The sequence below is a fragment of the Clarias gariepinus genome, chromosome 8 (genome assembly GCF_024256425.1).
Source record: "Clarias gariepinus isolate MV-2021 ecotype Netherlands chromosome 8, CGAR_prim_01v2, whole genome shotgun sequence".
NCBI lineage: Eukaryota > Metazoa > Chordata > Actinopteri > Siluriformes > Clariidae > Clarias > Clarias gariepinus.
This window is the reverse complement of record NC_071107.1, coordinates 2,784,700-2,803,352: the sequence shown is the minus strand read 5'-3', so window position 1 is coordinate 2,803,352 and position 18,653 is coordinate 2,784,700. Positions and strand designations below refer to the sequence as shown.

General features: G+C 38.0%; 1 protein-coding gene across 1 annotated transcript; it reads right to left on the bottom strand.

The window, feature by feature from the left end:
• Window positions 1–1,593: 1,593 nt before the first annotated feature.
• Window positions 1,594–17,114, bottom strand: zgc:152968 (uncharacterized protein LOC564848 homolog). The gene is made up of 16 exons (XM_053502658.1): window positions 16,964–17,114; window positions 13,330–15,161; window positions 13,170–13,256; window positions 11,680–11,893; window positions 11,327–11,517; window positions 11,053–11,193; window positions 10,847–10,961; window positions 10,659–10,730; window positions 8,093–8,233; window positions 7,649–7,762; window positions 7,230–7,303; window positions 5,928–6,026; window positions 5,711–5,826; window positions 5,488–5,626; window positions 4,910–5,030; window positions 1,594–2,747 (listed from the first exon to the last, which is right to left on the bottom strand). Exons 1-16 carry the CDS (start codon window positions 17,112–17,114, stop codon window positions 2,656–2,658), a joined length of 3,699 nt encoding a protein of 1,232 aa, XP_053358633.1. The 3' UTR covers window positions 1,594–2,655.
• Window positions 17,115–18,653: the final 1,539 nt, after the last annotated feature.

The window sequence follows — 18,653 nt, the reverse complement described above, 5'->3', positions numbered from 1 at the left end:
CAGCCCAAGTCCTGCAGAATCAAACTTTAGCAGCCAGATAGATTCAGTTATTGTCTAGTGAGAACCAAAATGACCGCAACATGCAACCACTTAATTACAAAAACATAATTAAAAATCAGCTTGTTTCCAAAGCTTAAAACTTACCCTTCACCTTAATACATGTTGAAAAAAAACAGTTTAATAAGAGTGATTTAAAAGTTTGCTGGAAATCTAAAAACACACAGCAGTAAAACAAATATGAGCCACTTTAATCTTCGAGACGAGGTAGGAATAAACCCTCTAGCTAAAGTAGCACAGATTCCAAACTTGGGGTATTGCCGGCTCAGTGGTAGGCTTCCCACCTGCCACGAACAAGGCCCGAGTTCGATTCCTAGTTCACGCCTCGAACCCAAGCCTGAAAACAATGGGATGGTTGTGTCAGGAAGGAATCTACGCCATTTCTTCTGTTTCCAAAACTTCAACTTCAGAGACAAAATGTTTACCGCTGCCCAATTTAATCCCACCCACTTCCAGCCCCCATTGTATTGAGATTGTATCGGTAGCTAGTGCAACAATCTGTGATGGCTAGACGACTGGATCAGATCAATTCCAAAATTGCAGGACTTGTAGGATGTTACTGGTCTACAGTAGTCAGCATTTACCAAAAGTGCTCCACAGAATAAAAAAACAACTATGAACCAGTAAGAGGGTCATGGGTGGCCAAGGCTCACTGATGCAAGCAGGGAGTGAAGGCTGGCCAGTGTAGTCTGATCCAATAGAAGAGCTACTGTAGCTCAAACTGCTGAAAAGTTTAATACTGGTTCCCATAGAAAGGTGTTAGAAAACACAGTGCATCAGGGTTTTGATTGCAAAAGGGGGACATACTCATTATCAGGCAGGTGGTCATAATGTTATAGCTGATCAGTATATATACAGTGTGGGTGAAACCTCCAAAAAAGTCCAAATTTCTAATACAAATGTATTGAAACAAATCTAATGTCCTTTTTAGATAGGAAGCAAATCTTTAAATTTTAAAGTAGGCACCAGCGGCATCAAACCAGTTTCCTCAAAGCTGGGGATGGAACACAGACTTCTGAAGGAAGGTGTTTGGGATATTACTAAAAACCTGTTGACTCCATACCTACAAGTCCTCCAGTGTGTGAGGCTCCACAGGAAAGTGGGATCTGGAGGCCATTCATGAGGTCCATGTCATCCTTGCCAACATCCTGGAAAATGCTGGTCACATACAGTAAGAGCAAAATGGGGTGGGTGCACCATCCTGCATAAAAATAAGGTCACCAATGTTCTACAGCCATTAAATATAAACATATTTTTACGCACCCTGCACACATGGGAGGAGTTTGGTTTATTTATATAATTTAGTACAGGTGTTTGTTGCCCTGGAGCTAAACCAGAAGTTGACCTGCCATAGTGTTTGTTTCACATGGTGATTTGCACCAAGCTCGAAATGATCAAATAGGGAGGAAAATAAAATAAAACGAGTCTACCTTTAGCATGTATCACTCCTGTATATTGCCACTTTGCTTAGTTTTTTTTTTAAACCCCAAACTGTATAAAGTGAATCAACTCCTGGAAAGGCATCGGTAGACGCTGTTTATTATTGATCATCCTTCATAATCTTATTAAACCTGGTCTACACATTGAGCTAGCTCATTAACACAGGAATAAATACTTTAAACATTTCAAATCGTAAATCTGAACTGAAGTCATTCAAGGTGTCTTCAGTTCTCCCAAACCTGAGAAACTAAATACCAAATTAGCAATTAGTGATTTCCTGAACACGAACATCCAAACCCTCAGTCAAAGAGGAAAAACAGACCTGTGAAAGAACCAATCACAGTCACTTGTGTGTGCGCATTACTCTATAACCTTAATCAATGTTAATTTAGTTGCAAATTAAGTGTAGCTAATTGGATGGACATTTAAAGAAAGTTAATCAATAGCATTAGGTGGAGGCATGACTGGGTCAGCTAGTGAAATCATTTGAAGCCAATTAACTAATTAACCAATCAACTAATCAGTAACCAAACTAATTGGGCTAAAGAATTCACACAGCACCAGATCATTGCAGTGTCTTTACTTGCTTTTCCATCATCCCAGAGTGCACAAGTATACTTTTTTTTATTTAATAATTCCATAGTGCAATGGTGAATAAGTTTATTTCATGGACACTTGACAAAACAAAATGTCTCACGTTCAAGACTCGTGAAAAAAAAAAAAAAAACCTTACTTTTGTTCGTCACTGAAGTGGTCTCCTTAAGCCTACGTCTTTGGTACATCTTTTACTTAGATATAGATAGGCCCTAGAGGTTATGATATGCAATGTGACTGTAACTAAGTAACTTTATGAACTTTTAAGAGTTACACTATTTCCACATTTCTAGTCAAATACAATAAGCCTAGAGTGACAAAGAAAGGTACCCTGTTTTCTGAAAGTGAAACAAAACAGAAATGTGTCAATACATATGTGAGGAAACCATTCGTTTCTATCCCTACATTTCCAGCAACCCTAATGCAGCTATTAATCTAATTATTAACCCAATAAGACAGACAACAGGTGACGATTGATACGATAAAGCAAGTTTCTAGTGACGATTCTACAGCAGTGCACATTAGGGCCAAGCAGATCTTTCTTCATCAGCCGAGATGATGAGATCACCATCTCTTCCCTTTAGCATCCTCTTTCACCTTCCACAGCATGAGCTCCATGCACGCCCTCGCGTCCTCCTGGGTGTCGTGTCCCTCCACTGTGAGACATGAAGGACAAACACTGAAATAACACACGCTGAAAATGGAAGCACAGGCTTTTTGTTTGGTCCCTTCTTTCCAAGATTACACAATCATGTACAGACTGTAATTTTGCCTCATGCTGCAGACTATACACCATTACACACCAGACCATTGTATAACCTACACAATAACCAGCTGGTGTATTGAGTATAATTTTGGTTAAGTCCAAAATTTCATTTAAATGTTTATAACATATTTCCAAAAGAAAGTGAAGACATGCATTCACTACTGCATAAGGAAAGCACCCTTTAGTACCAAGTTTGTACTGTTAGAAAGGAATATACATACAGTATAGGTAATGTGGTTCATGTCAGAAGGAGACTAATCCATTACAATGGATGTTCTTTCGCCTGCTTTACATCTGCTACAGCAGATCCTTCAATCCGCACATTGATCATGCCCTTCCTCATGCAACCCTTGTGCTTAGGTGCCCTGCAAACCTAGTGGTATTTGGCAGACACTCTTATTCAGAGCGACTGCAAATCCTAAATATGAAAAATGTAAAATAATAAATGGACATTAAACCGCACTTAACTTTATGATTCCTCTTGGCATCGGCTGCTTTAAAAACCAAACTGAAAGTGGTTCCATTTTCTTCTTGCTACCGTCATTGATAACATCCTTGGGATCCATGGTGCTATGTTTACACTAAATCTTGCACAAAATTCAAAAAAACATGCTTTTGGCTTTCCACTGGCAGCTTTTTAACGGCTCCAGAATGTACATTTTATTTATTTGTATGCATGCTTCGTATGTCGGACGAATTTCTTGCAAAATTCAGTTGGTGTTCGTATGCGGAGGGACGCATATATACTTATATTCTGTACACTTTCCCTCCCCAGAATACAAGAATCATCAGGGGGAACAGCTAGCAATACTGATAATGAAAAAGTTTCAACACCTTCTGGAGAAAATCATGAATTTAGATTTGTTGTGGTATAACTAAATACATTATATGACCTAATGTGTTTGAATTATGTTGTATGTAACTGAAGTTAAACGCTCTTTATTAATCTTTATGGCAATATAATTAAATAGTAGCAATATACATTATATAGCAATATAATTTTCACCTTGGTCAAAAGTATTAAGAAAGAGTTTATAGTCCAATACATGCTTGTGGGGGAAAAAGAAAGAAGATGGGATCACATGTTTGAACATTACAGTAAAAGTTAAAATTGTTTGTCTTGTGTACCTTACAGCACAGTTATTTATTTTTATTTTTTTCCTCCACGTCCCATTTAAAAAGCTGGGGTCAGAGCTCAGGGTCGACCAGCGCATAGCAGACAGGGTTCAACAGCAGCTTGGCAGTGCTGGGGTTTGAACCCTCGCCCTTTCGATCAGGATCCTAGAGCCTGAAGTTGAGGTGCTAGTCATAATGTTGGACAGGGAATATTTTTGAGTTGCTGGTTGTGAATAACCACTGGGACACTGTTTCAGAAGCATGACAAAGTGTGTAAATCCCATTATTTGAAAAAAAAATTTTTGATAGACATTTTTCATAACAATCACCAGCCTCCAGATGCTTGTACAGTGGCCAAAATGCATGATGGGTGTATCGATTCATGCTCTTCCCTTCTTACCCTGATGTGCCGGTCGCTCTGGAATAGGCTCAATCTGGACTCATCAGACCACATGACCTTTTTTACATTGCTCCAATGTCTTTTTTTCCCCCCTAATGATTCTTAACAAGTGTTTTTTTGATGGTCCCAATCCTGTGAGTTTTCATCATAGTGTGTGTATGGAAATGCTCTTAATTCTATTATTAAACATACATAGCTACAAGTGATCTCCATTCATCCACAAGTTGACTGTTCAGCACGATCCTTCCAGGTTTTACTAATGTGTTGAAGGGTTCTTAACCCAGTTCCAGCAATTTTAAATCTCCTTAGTTGTTTTCTTTGCATGATGCAGACCAATTATTTAATCATTCTGAAATTGATATATATATATATATATATTGTTTTTTTTTGGCCAGACCCCAGATGAGAGTAACTAAGTGAAGATAATGTACAGAATGAGAAGATTCCTCAGCAGCTCCCAGTGTGAGCCAGCCCCAGTCACACGCTTGATTAAAGATGGGTTTAACAGGGCAAATGATTCAATCAGCTAAACCTACCGCTTTCTTGGATTATCTTCCTCAGATACTCGGCTGTCAAGCTTTGGAGTTCTCTCTTGTGCGGCGGACCCAGGCGATGGGGGAACACCACGGACGTGTCGACCACCGTGCTGTGAATAAGCTTTGAAAAAAAAGTAAATAAATAAGGCAGCAAAGAAATAAGAGTTCTTGTCTCTTCTCAATTTTGGAGGCTAGAGGGCAGTTGCTTGAATAAGCGAACGTTATTGCGTGACATCCTGAAACTGAAAGTCTTTAAATTTCTAGACATCACGACTAAAACAGTGTAAAGACAGCCAGGGAGCCATCAAAATATGCCCAGGACAACTGAAATATCTTGAAATCCACCAAAAGTCAAGTTTGGGGTGCGCATACTTATGAATGGTTAATGTATACAGTACATAATAGATTTGTTTTCCAACAGATGTTCAAAAATTTAGCCCATGATCCAAGTTACTTATGTACTGATGTTTATAAAGAAGTGTTTAAAAGTCAGTTCTTTTGTGGTCTGCTCAAACTAAAATGTAAGGAACCACACAAGCATACTGAAAAAATTTAAATAAATAAAAAATTAAACTCACTTTTAGAGCACAGAGATCATTTTCCAAACTATGCCCAACAAGGATGGTTCGCTCATTAATAAAGCTTGAAAGCACAGCTTGCACATCTTGCAAAGATGAACTTCTGTTCTTCACATCCTCCTCACTGACTCCTGAGAACCTGGGCAAGAACATGAAGACCACTTCATCCCTCTTACTCATGGAGTACTTGCAGTCACTTTACTGACCATCATCTAAAGTATACCTGGTGTTGTAGTCAATGACCTCATCGTTAGGTTTAACAAACGTGTCATAGACGACCTGCAGATTGCTGTTCACCACCGTGACTCTCACCAGTTCCAGACCCTGGGTGGTGTAGCACTGAAAAGGGAACGAGGAGCCATGTTTAGGAGAGCTCACCTTTCAGTTGGGATTCATGGTAAATATATAACATGGTGATGTGGTCATATTCATGTTCTTACCATTTCCGTGCCAATAGCGTAAATCCCTGGGCAGTCCGTATGAGTCTGAGGGAGGCTAGTGACGAAGCCTTGGAGACTCAGTGCATCATGGACATGGAGCTACAGAGGATATAGTAAGGTTTAGTTTGTACTATACTTTCTTCTTTACCTGCTGAGTGTGTTCATGGTCATTTTAAACCAAAGACTTGGTCAAGAAAGGGTACTAATAAGAAAAATAATATCTTGGGGATATAATGTAGGTGCATTGGGACTGGGATTCCACGGGATGATAGAATAAGTGACGGGAGTGGATGATCAGATTAGGTTCATGAGGGCAGTCTGCGATGAAGCTCATGGAACAAATAAAAGTTACATTGATTAACAAGGGAGCAGATACACAACACATTAATGCATTCGTTCATGATCCTCCCAATCTGTCTGAAATATGAAAAGAGCCATAACAGGGAAAAAAAAAAAAAACATGCAAAAGTATACCCGAGTCTTTGGTAGACAACAGTTTTTCTTCATTTCTTCGTATTTATACTAACAGTATTTATTTCTTTGTAAAGTACATTATAAAATAACTAGCTGTGCCCATGACTTCGCTCATGTGGAATTTTAATTGAACACTCAAGTGCGTTTAAAAAAATATAAATAAATAAAATTATATATATATATATATATATATATATATATATATATATATATATATATATATATATATATATATATATATATATACACACACACACACACACACAGGGCTACTGTTGAATTTTGGAGTGCGTAAACTAAAATTTTTTACGTGTTACTGTGAAGTGCGCGGTCCTCCCCCTTCCAATTATTTTTTCATAAATATCTTCAATGTACAGACACACCAACTTTATGGTTTTATTATATGTATAGATTAAAACAAAACCACAAAATAAATCCCACCTTCTGCGTTAAACTTGGTTACAAGAATTCTGTCCCACTATTATTGGTTAAAAACCTGTAGGTGGTTTGAAGGTTACTGTAGGTAAGGCCTAGCCAAAAAAAAAAAATTAATTAAAAGGGGGTGATCTCACAAAGGATTTATCTCCATCTTTATCTCCATCTCTATAGGAGGATTACCTTCTCCTCCTTTATTACGAAATTTAAAAAATCATTCTAACTAAACCTATACTACTGCCCCAAAAATATTGTTTAAAAAGGTAATTTTTGTTCTGCTAACAACTAGTGCACATGGTCAGTGAGGTCACAATCTGATTCTGAAGGTCTTTTTTTCCTCCCAAGTGGACGATGCAAGATAAATGGAATGGTTGAGAGGAGAGAGACCCGTACCTTAAACACTTGGCAGCCAGGAGACCCGACTGCACTCTCACAGCAGCTATAGCGCGTCTCCACTCCTCCTGGTACTGTGAAAAATCAACAAATGGAAAAACTTATGTACAACTCAAAAGGTTCTGGACTTCTCAGTTTTCTAAATGTTTTACAATCTTGCACAAAGGTTGGCCAGCTGTTTGGGAAAATCTCTCATACGTTTTATTCTAGAGTAATATGACGGACTAAAGGTCAGATGATGGTGTAGTCAGTACTGGAGCAGACAACGAGGTGTGTTTGGGTTTGTTGGGGAAGGAGAAAGAACGAAAGGAAAAAAAAAAAAAAAAAAGAAGTCAATGCGTCCCCAGACGTTTGTCTGGCAGCACCGATATATAAAATACGTCTGGTAAAGGCAGTTACTCACTTAATTCGCTTCTCACCTCTGTTTTCCATGACTTTCCCGTAATGATAGTTGCACTCTTCTTTGCGAGTATGCTTTCCTGTCTGGCCAACGGAGAAAGAAGTTCCACAGCGACAGCAGATTCTCCTGGAAACTGAGCCAATTGACCACAATGGTTATCCAACATTCACACTAAATCTGTTCATGATGCATTTACCCCAAAAGTTTTCCCAACAGCATTCTACATTTAGAACGACGAGACAGATTTCAGCCCCTAGAGAGATACAACAGAGTATAGTTTATGCTAATCTAATCGCGCAGATCCAAATCTTCAGCAGCATGTAAATATTAAATTCAGATGTGATCAGAAGTGGTTTCTTTAAACACTTTAAATCTCACATCCTAATACATTCTTCAGTTTTTTTACTTGAACACCTTGGTTGGTTCAGGTCATTGCGAATTATTAGAATGTTGGTGGGCTTACCATCAGTGTTACCCTTTTTGGCGTCACCATACTGAACGGCAAAGCCAGTTTTATCAGGGTGTTTGTGAGGATAGTTATTCTCCTTCAGCAGGTCCTTGGTTAGAATATGTTCATTCAGCTGATCATAGAGGGTGGAGTCACCTAATGTTAAAAGGAAGTATGGGAAAGACAGACAATCAATATTTATCACCTACCAGTTATAATATACACCAAAATGGCACAACAGTAAACCTTAAAACATTAAGCCCAGTATTATACAAGTTCCTCTTGCACTATTGGGGTGGTTCTGTCCCCTCGAGACATGATTCTACAAGACCTCTAGGTCGTTTGAGTGCTGTATGTAGTGGGGTGGGGCCTTTGTGGATTGGACTTGTTTGACTAGCGTGTTCCCCGCAGACCCCTCTAGCCACTTTTTCTGGTGTTACTGGAGACTTTTGCAGACTTTAATGTGTCCAAAAGAGTGTCTAATTTGGGTCACTTTAGCTAGTTCCAAGCCTGGATAAAGGAGGAGGGATAGAATTGTGACATTAAAAAAAAAAATTTAAAAAAACATTAACGATTACCACTAGCATCTATGTTCCTTTTGTATTCCATCTATTTTCTTTTTTCTTTATTATACAACTAACAAAAGCAAAACAGGCCTCTAACAATAGCTTGTTTTATTCTTTTTCTATTCTTTCTCGTTTCATTTTATTATATAATAATAAAAAAGCTTGCTACATGCACTGTGTTACGCTAACTGAGACTTTTTTAGTTCATTTGTATAGTTCTAAACATATTTAGGGGTGTTTTTACCTACTCACTTTTTGTCATGACATTATGTAAATTACGTGATGTCATTAAGCGACTTTTAGGACAGCCGATGGCTCCTTTTTTTAATGAGGAGTTGGCAACACTGACTACTATAGTCTTTTTAAACTTTTTCTTTACAGAGGCAATTATTGCAGTACAGGTACTAAAGAAAAGTCACTACATGTTATAGTCAACAGTACACGTGTACACAGATGTTGACTATACAATTGAAACATGCGCACTGAGACCAAGCACTGGAGACAATTACCCACAAAGCGCATATGTACTACTCATATGGAAAGACCTTGCTCGTTTATCAAATTTATTGTTATTCGTTTGAATTTCTAAAAAAAAAAAATTTTTAAGTTACTCACAATCCAAGGTTCCATTGTAATTGATATTCAGTCTTAATTTTATGTAGTGGTAACGTGATTGGTGTATGCATCTATATCTGTCTGCATCACATGACTGCTGATATGCTCAGCTAAACCCATTCCAAAGGATATAGCAAATATAATAGTTATTATTTTAATGCTTGCCAGAAAGATTAACATTACATCTACAGGTAGGAGAGTATTAATTCCAGCTATGAAGCTCATAGCACAAAGTAGAAGCATGTTCATCAATATGAACGATGCATTTATTGCCTTGATAAACTTATTCTTAGTAGCTGGCCTGAGCTATTTATGGGAAATAAAGGCAACGAAATTCACTAGAAAACTTGACAGCAGAGTACACACACAAAAAAAAAAAAAGTTTAGGCCACACCCACTTTAGAATCAACTTTGAATACTTGAATATGTACCATGCAGACCTAGGTTTTAGGAACTAGAACCAAATGTCAGGCTTACAAATATTATATATATATATACAGTATATATTTAAAAAAAACTATAGCTGTATACGTGAGAATAAAATAAATGAAAATTAAAATAGGCAAAACACGAACTTTGCAAAATCTTTACAAATTCTGTTTTAAAGCAGTTCAATTGCTAAATGTGTCAGTTAAGAGATCCCCCTATATATTTTTTTATCAAATTATAATAATTATCATTAATATTATTACCGCTACTATAACTAATAATAGTAGTAGTTTAAATAACACAACACTTATCAAGTATTATTTGACTTTTTCTTTTTTTTTTTTTTACTGCCCATCCCAATACAGATTAACTAATTTAGAGAGATAAATTAATATAGATACAAAAAAACTAGCACTAAATTACATGTTTAAATTACTAGTCCCAGACGATAGGAACAATAGTTTCATCCCTACACAGAAAACTTACTTTTTTCAGATAATACCACTAATTTTGATTTATTAATTTGTTGAGCTTTAAGGCCTAAATCAAATCTTCCAAAATAAAGCAAGCACCATGAAATTCTAGTGCCGTCTCTGTTCAGGATTACCATTTCCATTCCGTCAGAAAACTAAAGCTAATATAAAGATCAGCACGCTCACCAAGAGAATTACTCCACAAGACTACTGTAGGTGAATCGCTTAGCATCAACATAATTGGCACGTGAATTGAATATGGTGACGTATGATCGATCAGCCTTATCATACTTTTGTCAGTTTGTCTACCGAGCCGTCCGAAAGCAAACTAATCTAGTACTCCATCACTCTCTACTGTACATCCTGAGCACTAAGTGTGTTCCCTAAAGGACGGTCCACTAAGCATTTATACATAATGAATCGGATAAAATTGATATTAATACCAGAAGGATGGACACTTTAATGTGACCCTGAAATAAAAGCTAATGGCACTCTCACCATTTTGCAGGAGTGCTTGAGTATTGAGTGGCACATTTCCTCTAGAAGCCTGTGCATCTCTTTCGCTGGAAACTGTAGAGTAAAAACAGGGACAGTAACACTGTATGAGATTAGCATATTTCATGAAAAGGTTATCTAAAACATTACTGGCAAATTGCTGTTAAGAACCGTTCATCACATTTGCATACATTTGGCAGGAGCTGCATTTTGATTTTTAAGCCTCTTGAGTGCGTTCACTGCTATGCTTAAATACTTCAGTTTATTGATGCTGCGATCAAACACAGTCTTCTCTTCTGCTAGTGCCTGTAATAAAAGCAGGTTGCAAAAGCAACATTTATAAACCATAACGCACTACAAAAGGAGATACATATCCATTTCCCTTTGTGTTACGAACCTTTTCAAAGGCGTCTTGCACAGTGGCGGAGGTTTTCAGGAACTCCTCCACAAACAGATTGACGTACCGCTGCCGTACATCATGAGGAACTTTGACGCCAACCTCTGCACGTCCTTTTGCTTTGCGTTTGATAGGAATTGACTGTTTGCATAATTGAACATTGTAGTACAGGTTTAAAAGGTTTCTTCGACTGCTTGGCTCTACAGCTAGGTGAATTATTATTAACAAAAACCCACACTAACAAAAACAGCCTTGTTTAGCAAGGCTTACCTACCTTGGCAGGGGTGTAGTTAGCTCGTTGCACAGGCTGTCGGATTGGGGACGGTTGATGAACTGGACGTGCTATAGGCACTGCAGCAGTGGGAATTAGTGTGACCGGTAATGCACAGGTCCCTTCAGGGACTATCAGGTGCAGGTTTGGTCCGATTTGCAGGGTCGCTCCAGCCGGGAGGATGTTCACACAGTCTAGAAATTGACTTTTATTTTTAAGAATGGATTTTTCAAATTTAAAACCAAGTCTGTTGTTTAAACAAATGATAAAAATAAATAATTTTTTTTTAAAAGTAAAATTTTCACAAGCCTCCCAAAACTGGCTTTGGTCATCTCTACTCTAATGAGATTACTCACGGTTTGGCACGGCAGTTGGATGAAGGACAGTAGGTGTGATGACTCGCTTGGGTGCATTGGCTGCAATAAAGGATTGGCATCCTTTCACAGCTGCTGTAAGAGACATCGCAGTCTTCTGGCACTGCTGACTCCGGCTGGGCATTGGCAGCTGGGAACCGCTGTCTCTAAGGGGCACGATGATCTGTGCTTTGTTTTTATTGACCTGATGAGTGGTCTAGATATACATCACCAAATATGTTGAATACATATAGAATGATTTGTTATTCTCAACACATTTGAACAAGCTACCTAACAACTCCATCTAGTTCTGTTGGACTGTGGGTCAAAACAATATGGGTTGTTCAATTCGTATCAAAAATGTTTTCCGAACAATGATACTAATTAGATTGATGTGGACTCAATGATCCTTAAAGAGAGAAATTTTAATCAAATATACTTTTTTGACATTCACTGATTTTCTCATGACTATTCGCTAGCTGTCCATTTTGTGTGGGTTGGCGGGGAAGGTCATATCCAGTGTTCACACTTAGCCCTGGCACTGTAAGTGAGAATTAATGTGGCCCAAAACACCACTGACTTGGATCACTAATGTTATTTCGGCGGTTTTAAGTTTTTTGATTTGTTTATAATTCAAGTGAGAATGCTGTCAGCACTGTCTAGGCAGGATTTTGCTACCGTCATCTGGCAACCCTGCGGGGAGCAATGGAAGTTATAAAAATAGAGCCACAGTAGGGTAAAGGGACGAGTTACAATCGGTGAGATGTTTTAACAATAAAGAGAACCCGAGTCAAAGGACATGAAATATGACATCCTGTAAAGGATGCCATGTTTCGGCATGACTGATGAATCATTTTAGAATTAGCTTTGAGGCAGCAACTGTTGCTTTTGCCAACCTACCACCTACTGGGTGGGAAACAGTAATTACATTATTTGCCATCATAATATTTATAAGAATATAAGAACACATTTTCTAGCCCTTGTATGATTGATTGGATTGATGCATATTTTGTAATAATACAGTAGACAACATTACGTTCTTTGTTACCTTAGCTACAAACATGGTCAATTTCTGTAGTGCGTGATCGCACAATGTTTTGGGACATTTTATATGGTGAGACACCCCACTTGTTAGGGTCACTGCCTCACCAATGCAATTCCATGAAATTGGGCAGTGGAGCTAAATAAGCAATTAAGGGTGTATTTATTTGGCTTTTGAGTTCAAATATTAGTAATCTTCCTCTACAAGCAATTACTCATTCATTACATTTACATTTAGGCATTTGGCTGACGCACTTATCCAGAGATTACATTTTTATCTCATTACACATCTGAGCAGTTAAGGGTTAAAGGCCTTGCTCAAGGGCCCAACAGTGGCAACTTGGTGGTTGTGGGGTTTGAACCTGGGATCTTCCGAACCGTAGTCCAATGCCTTAACCACTGAGTTACCCCTGGCTCCCAAGTTAGTATTGTTAATGAATAAGTAGTCTTACCTCAAACTTTGCTACATGGGCTACTCTCTTTTTCTGAGAAAGAACTGGTGCGACAGTCTCAGCCTCCGATATCTTTGAAACCTCTTCCTACAAGATAAAGGAAATAATAAGCTTCCTCCTTCCATGGTCAGTCCTACCCATTATACACCCATCCACTTACTGGCTTGTCACCTTGAAAGGTGGCACCTTCATCCTTGTTGGCTTCCATAAATATTCTGTAGCACTCTTCCATTGGATCACTCTCAGAAAGATCTATGTCTGAATAATTGAGATCTTCTGAAGAACTAGAATCAACCGTTATATCATCTGTTTCACACTGCAGAGCAGGTGGGGTCTGCAGGAACTGGCCCCCAGTCAAATCCATGGTTGGAGCAGCTGGCTTGAGCTCTGTATGTGAAGATGGAATTGTTGGGGTGTTGGTTCCAGAAACATACTGCGGTACATACTGAACATCAGGTTCAGTTGGGACTTTATGTGCAAATGGCCAGTGTTCTTCAACAAATGTTTGAGTGTTCTGACAAGATCCTGGATCCTTGGTTATGGCTGAGAAAGAGGAAGTGGTAGGAAGGTAATCCTGGAATACTGTCGAGTTCTGTGGGATCTTTGATGAGTGTCCAATGGGCACTGTGTCCATTTTTCTAATGTGACCTGTGAGCCAGTTATTTGGTTGTATCTCAGGCTCTGTTTGCTTTTCTGTTACAGGTGGTAAAGGATTTGGTAAAGGATCACCATGCATCTTCAAGCAACTGGGGGCAGAAGGGATCGTGTCAAGAAGAGTATCCACATCTTGAAGGCAAGCAATGTTCTCACTTTCATGCCTTAGGTGGTCCAGGCAAATGGAAATATCATCTAAAACATTCTCAATATTCTGTGTTTTTTCTTCATAGTCGCCAGCATTCACACTGTTCGCAGATTTTCCCAAGTGGCTACCCTTTGAAAAACCTACCATTGAAGACGACCTTGCGTTTCCAGGTAATTCTGAAGATTTTTCAGTCACACAATTCAAGATTTCTTTCTTGCATTTGTCATTTGTTGAAGCAGCCAAGTTTTGTTTCAGACCCTTATGAAGCACTTGATTGTTTTTTGCAGGCAAGGCACCAATCTCCATCTTATTGGGTAATTCAGATTCTTCATTGACTATCCTGAACTGAGGGTTTGTGGAACAAACTGAGGGTTTTTGTTCACCTTCTGTAGGTCTATTTCCAACAGGATGAACTCTTTCAGAAGGCATTGTTTCCCTTTCCACCATGGGGTGTTTTCGTTTTACCAAATCAGCATCCTTGCACAAGGATTTGGGTGCCTCCAGTTGTTCACCGATGCTAGTCATGGTCTTCTTTGCTGTCCTAATTGTTTCAACCTTCTTTTCTAGCAGTAGCATGTCAGTATCAAGATGGGCCACTTCTGAAGATTCCCTGTTTAGCTTTATAAAATTTGCATTTTCACTGTCTGGTGCACTTTGTATTTGAGACCTCTTGTTCCCGTCATATTCAAAGGGGGGAATGTCAATAACCAGTTCCCCCTCCTCATCAGAATCCTCAAAATCACAAGAGCCAACGGGAACCGGATCCGGATCCTTTTCTTTCTCCCGCTGATCACGTTCCACATCAGCTTTACCGGCAGATTTCGCTTTATCTGTTGAGCTGCCAGATCGCAGGTCGGCAGAAAAATTTGAACAAGGATCATATTCCAGATCAGTTTTTGGTTTGGTGCGATCAACAACATATTTGCAGGCAGCAGTGGTGAACTTTTTACGTTTCAGCTGGTTTCCATTCTGGTCTTTAGAAGGAGTTTTTCTTGTCACAAGATATTCTTCTGAGCTAGCTCCAGCACTCTCAGCCTGATCAGACTGGTAGCGGGACAGTCTTTTTTGTTCTTTCTCCACTTCATTTCTAACTGCTTCAATCTGTTTGTTGATCCTTTCCAGCTCTGAAAGACAAGCGTGGCTCTGTTCCTGGTTGTGGAAGACTCTAGCAGCATTATGATTGCCATGACCTAGAGCAAAGTTTTGAGTGGAGAAGAAAAGGAAAAAAAAAAAGTTTCACTGTAATACATTAAGCTTGCAGAAAACATCTGTGCAAGAACATCTACCACACATTGTTATACCAAACTAATCAGTGTCAAATATTAGTGGCCAATTCTTTCATATGAAAATCATTGTTCTGATGTGACACAATTGTAAATTCTTTAGGATCAAGATCAAATGACGATTACATAAGAAACTGAAAGCATATTTTACAAGATAGAACAATGCAATGAAATGTTACACCCAGGCAAGTGAAAGTGCTTTTTTTTTTTTTTTTTTTTTGCACAGCAAGTTAGTCTACTTGAATTTCCCCTTGACCTTAAGAGTTTGGTTTTTGCTTGCACTTTGGAAGAAAAATCTTTTATTCACATGTTTCAAAACCAATACTCTACAACAAACTTTGTTTTTGCCAAACAGCTTCAATCAGTCGATTAAAATTCCTAACATGACTACACTTCAAATACAGCTAGTGGGTGAATGACCCCTTAATAATATTTGTCATTTTTTTTCATTTAACTTGCAAGCCAACATACATCATCCAATAAAGGAAACTCAAGAAAGTTATATATAACTAAATATTTAATCGCTATATATATATAGCACAAGATATTTAGGATTAAAAACCACTGTTAACAAACTTAAGTCCAGCCTTTATTCAATAAAAAAAAAAATGAATAACAGTTTGTGATTTGAGATGTGCATGGATTTCTTTTTTTCCAGGTGAATCTTATTTGCACGTTCAGCCTTAAAAATAGAAATGTAAGTGTTTAAATATTTTCCAGCTTTACCTGCACTTTAGTAAGGAATTGCTGCCTCATTAATCCACTTGGGACATTCAACATCTTCATAAATATGATCAAAGAAACTCTTAACACAAGAAAACTACAGGTGAATGGTGTATATGAAAGTAATATGTTTAATAAGTTATATTTACCCAATTTACATTTGGAATCTTAATTGAATACATTCATTCTGGAACAGCTACAAATTTTTAGAACATTTTTTAATGGTTTTAAAATACAATAAAGTTTTAATACACTTCCACTCGTTAGTATGGTTTATAAAGATCGGCGGTCCTTGAGGTTTTTTTTTTTTTTTTTTTAAACCTGTATGATAAGCTAAATATTTTTTAGAGTCAGTCAAAACACAGTACATTATTGCTGTTCCTTATATATAAACAAATAAAATGTGTGCCAAAGAAGCTATTCCTGAATTTTATGCTACATGGAAGTGACGGACCTTCTAGAAGTATATGACCTGTAAAAATTGTTGCTTAAATTGTTTTTCAGTAAAAGGTTAAAAAGCAAAATAGCTGTAGTGCCCATATCCATGTCAAATTCATGTTGCAATATCTTAACAATTTTGCATTTTTTCAGGTTTTCATGTGAAATCTAAATCAGCCAAGTTTAATCTGAAGGACAATTAAGATTATTGAAAGATTTAAACTGAAAAAAAGTTACAAAGTCACTCAAGAGCATGAAAATGTTTCCATTTCTTTTTTAAAAAATGTAAAAAAAAAAATTTAAAAAAAAAAGGAGAATTTTTTCTATTTATCAGATAAAAATGTGTATGCCTATTTTACAAAAAATGAAGCATGGATGTGAAGAAAAAAAAAGTGTCTTATGATCCTGTCTGAAAATTGACTTTTTCACCCCGAGGTGAGACACGTTTTAGCACTAATACCGTATGAAAGACCTGCCAGTTGGGGAGAAAGGGCCGCCTGTTCGGTCAACACGTGCTGATTTAGGCCACGCCCATCTTTACAGCGTACCTGTCTCAGCTGCCGCGCGCGCACTCCCGGCGCGCGCACCTGTGCCGTGTTCTCCTTTGATGTGTCTGTATGGACAGTGAGGTCGCTCACATCCGGCCCGGCTGAGGAAAGGACAGTCAGTCTGAGAGAAGAGTCCAGCGGAGGGAAACATCGGAGAGCGCAAAGCCACAGACAAAACTAACAACTGTGTGTGTGTTGTAAACTAGTTTATTTAGCGTTAGGGAGGGACACGGTGCGCTTTAATAAACGCTCATTACACAGACATGTCCACGCCACATCTGCGTGCGCACACACACACTACACACCCTTCCGCCCTCCTACCTGACCTCCTCCCACCCCCTAATTAGTGGCCCACTTCCGGTGCGCAATTAATGAGCCTGCAATCACCTGCAGACAATTACACACACACAACCCGAGGGCACGCGCACACTCCGCAGGTCTTAAAACACACACACACACAGACACAGAAAAACAGCCTTCATATCTGAATTAATGCATGAAATATTTGATTTAACACGTGAAAGGTGTTTCATAAAAAAAAATTAAATAATCTATTATTATTATTAACTGGTGTGTGTGTGTAAAAATGTGTATTTTTTATTTTTTATTTTCCTACTCTAATGTCCCGATTTCATTTGAATAACATCTATCTCTCTGTCTGTCTACCTATCTAGTTGTCTGCTTCGTTCTCTGTCTGACAGTCTATCTTTATTTCTATCCTTTTTTTTATTATATTGATTATTATCATTTGTATTTATCTACATAAATAAAAGAAAGGTTTTGTCTGTATGTTGGTCAGAACTCGTTCTTTCAATGATAACGCTGCATAAATGGAAGGACCTGAAACCAGTCTCAGAAAATTAGTTTGTCCGTCCAGCCAGGTTACGTCACAGCATCATGCAAAATGATGAGAAAAGTGAGAATTTAATGAAACTCTTGCAGTATTTAGATATCTGCCTGAAGTTCAATCTGTGCCATAAAAGAAATCTAAATGTTGAGTAAAAGCGATGTTACAGTATGAACAGTTACGTGGTGGATTTAATAATCTACCTTAAAATAAGCTACTAATGCACTACCAGCACTAATAGATATTAATTAGAAAAGGTAAACTGAATATTTTTACTGGGATTAGTTCATATTTCCACTGCGGAAATAACAGCGCTGAAGTGAATTTTAACACGCTGGAGTCGTTTTAAGACAAAACTTCATCTTTATCCTTTTATCTACTTTTTCAATTTTTATCTACTTTTTCAATTTCTCATCTGTGATTCTCTCTCCGATTACTGAACAGGGAGTGTATTTATCTGACAACGAAAGAAGTACATTTAGGCATTTGGCAGACGCTCTTATCCAGAGCGACTTACATTTTTATCTCATTATACATCTGAGCAGTTGAGGGTTAAGGGCCTTGCTCAAGGGCCCAACAGTGGCGACTTAGTGGTTGTGGGGTTTGAACCTGGGATCTTTCGAACCGTAGTCCAATGCCTTAACCACTGAGCTACCCCTGGCCCACTAAGTACAACTTAGTGTAATCAAGGTATAAACTTTTCTATACCCTCTTTTTACCATTAATTGTAATAGGATAACAGCACTGTAGATTTGAAATCCTGCTGTGAAAATTTTCTAATATTTAGCCTCCAATACGATATAATTTTCTAAAATTTTTAGAAAAATTTTTGTGAACTTACAG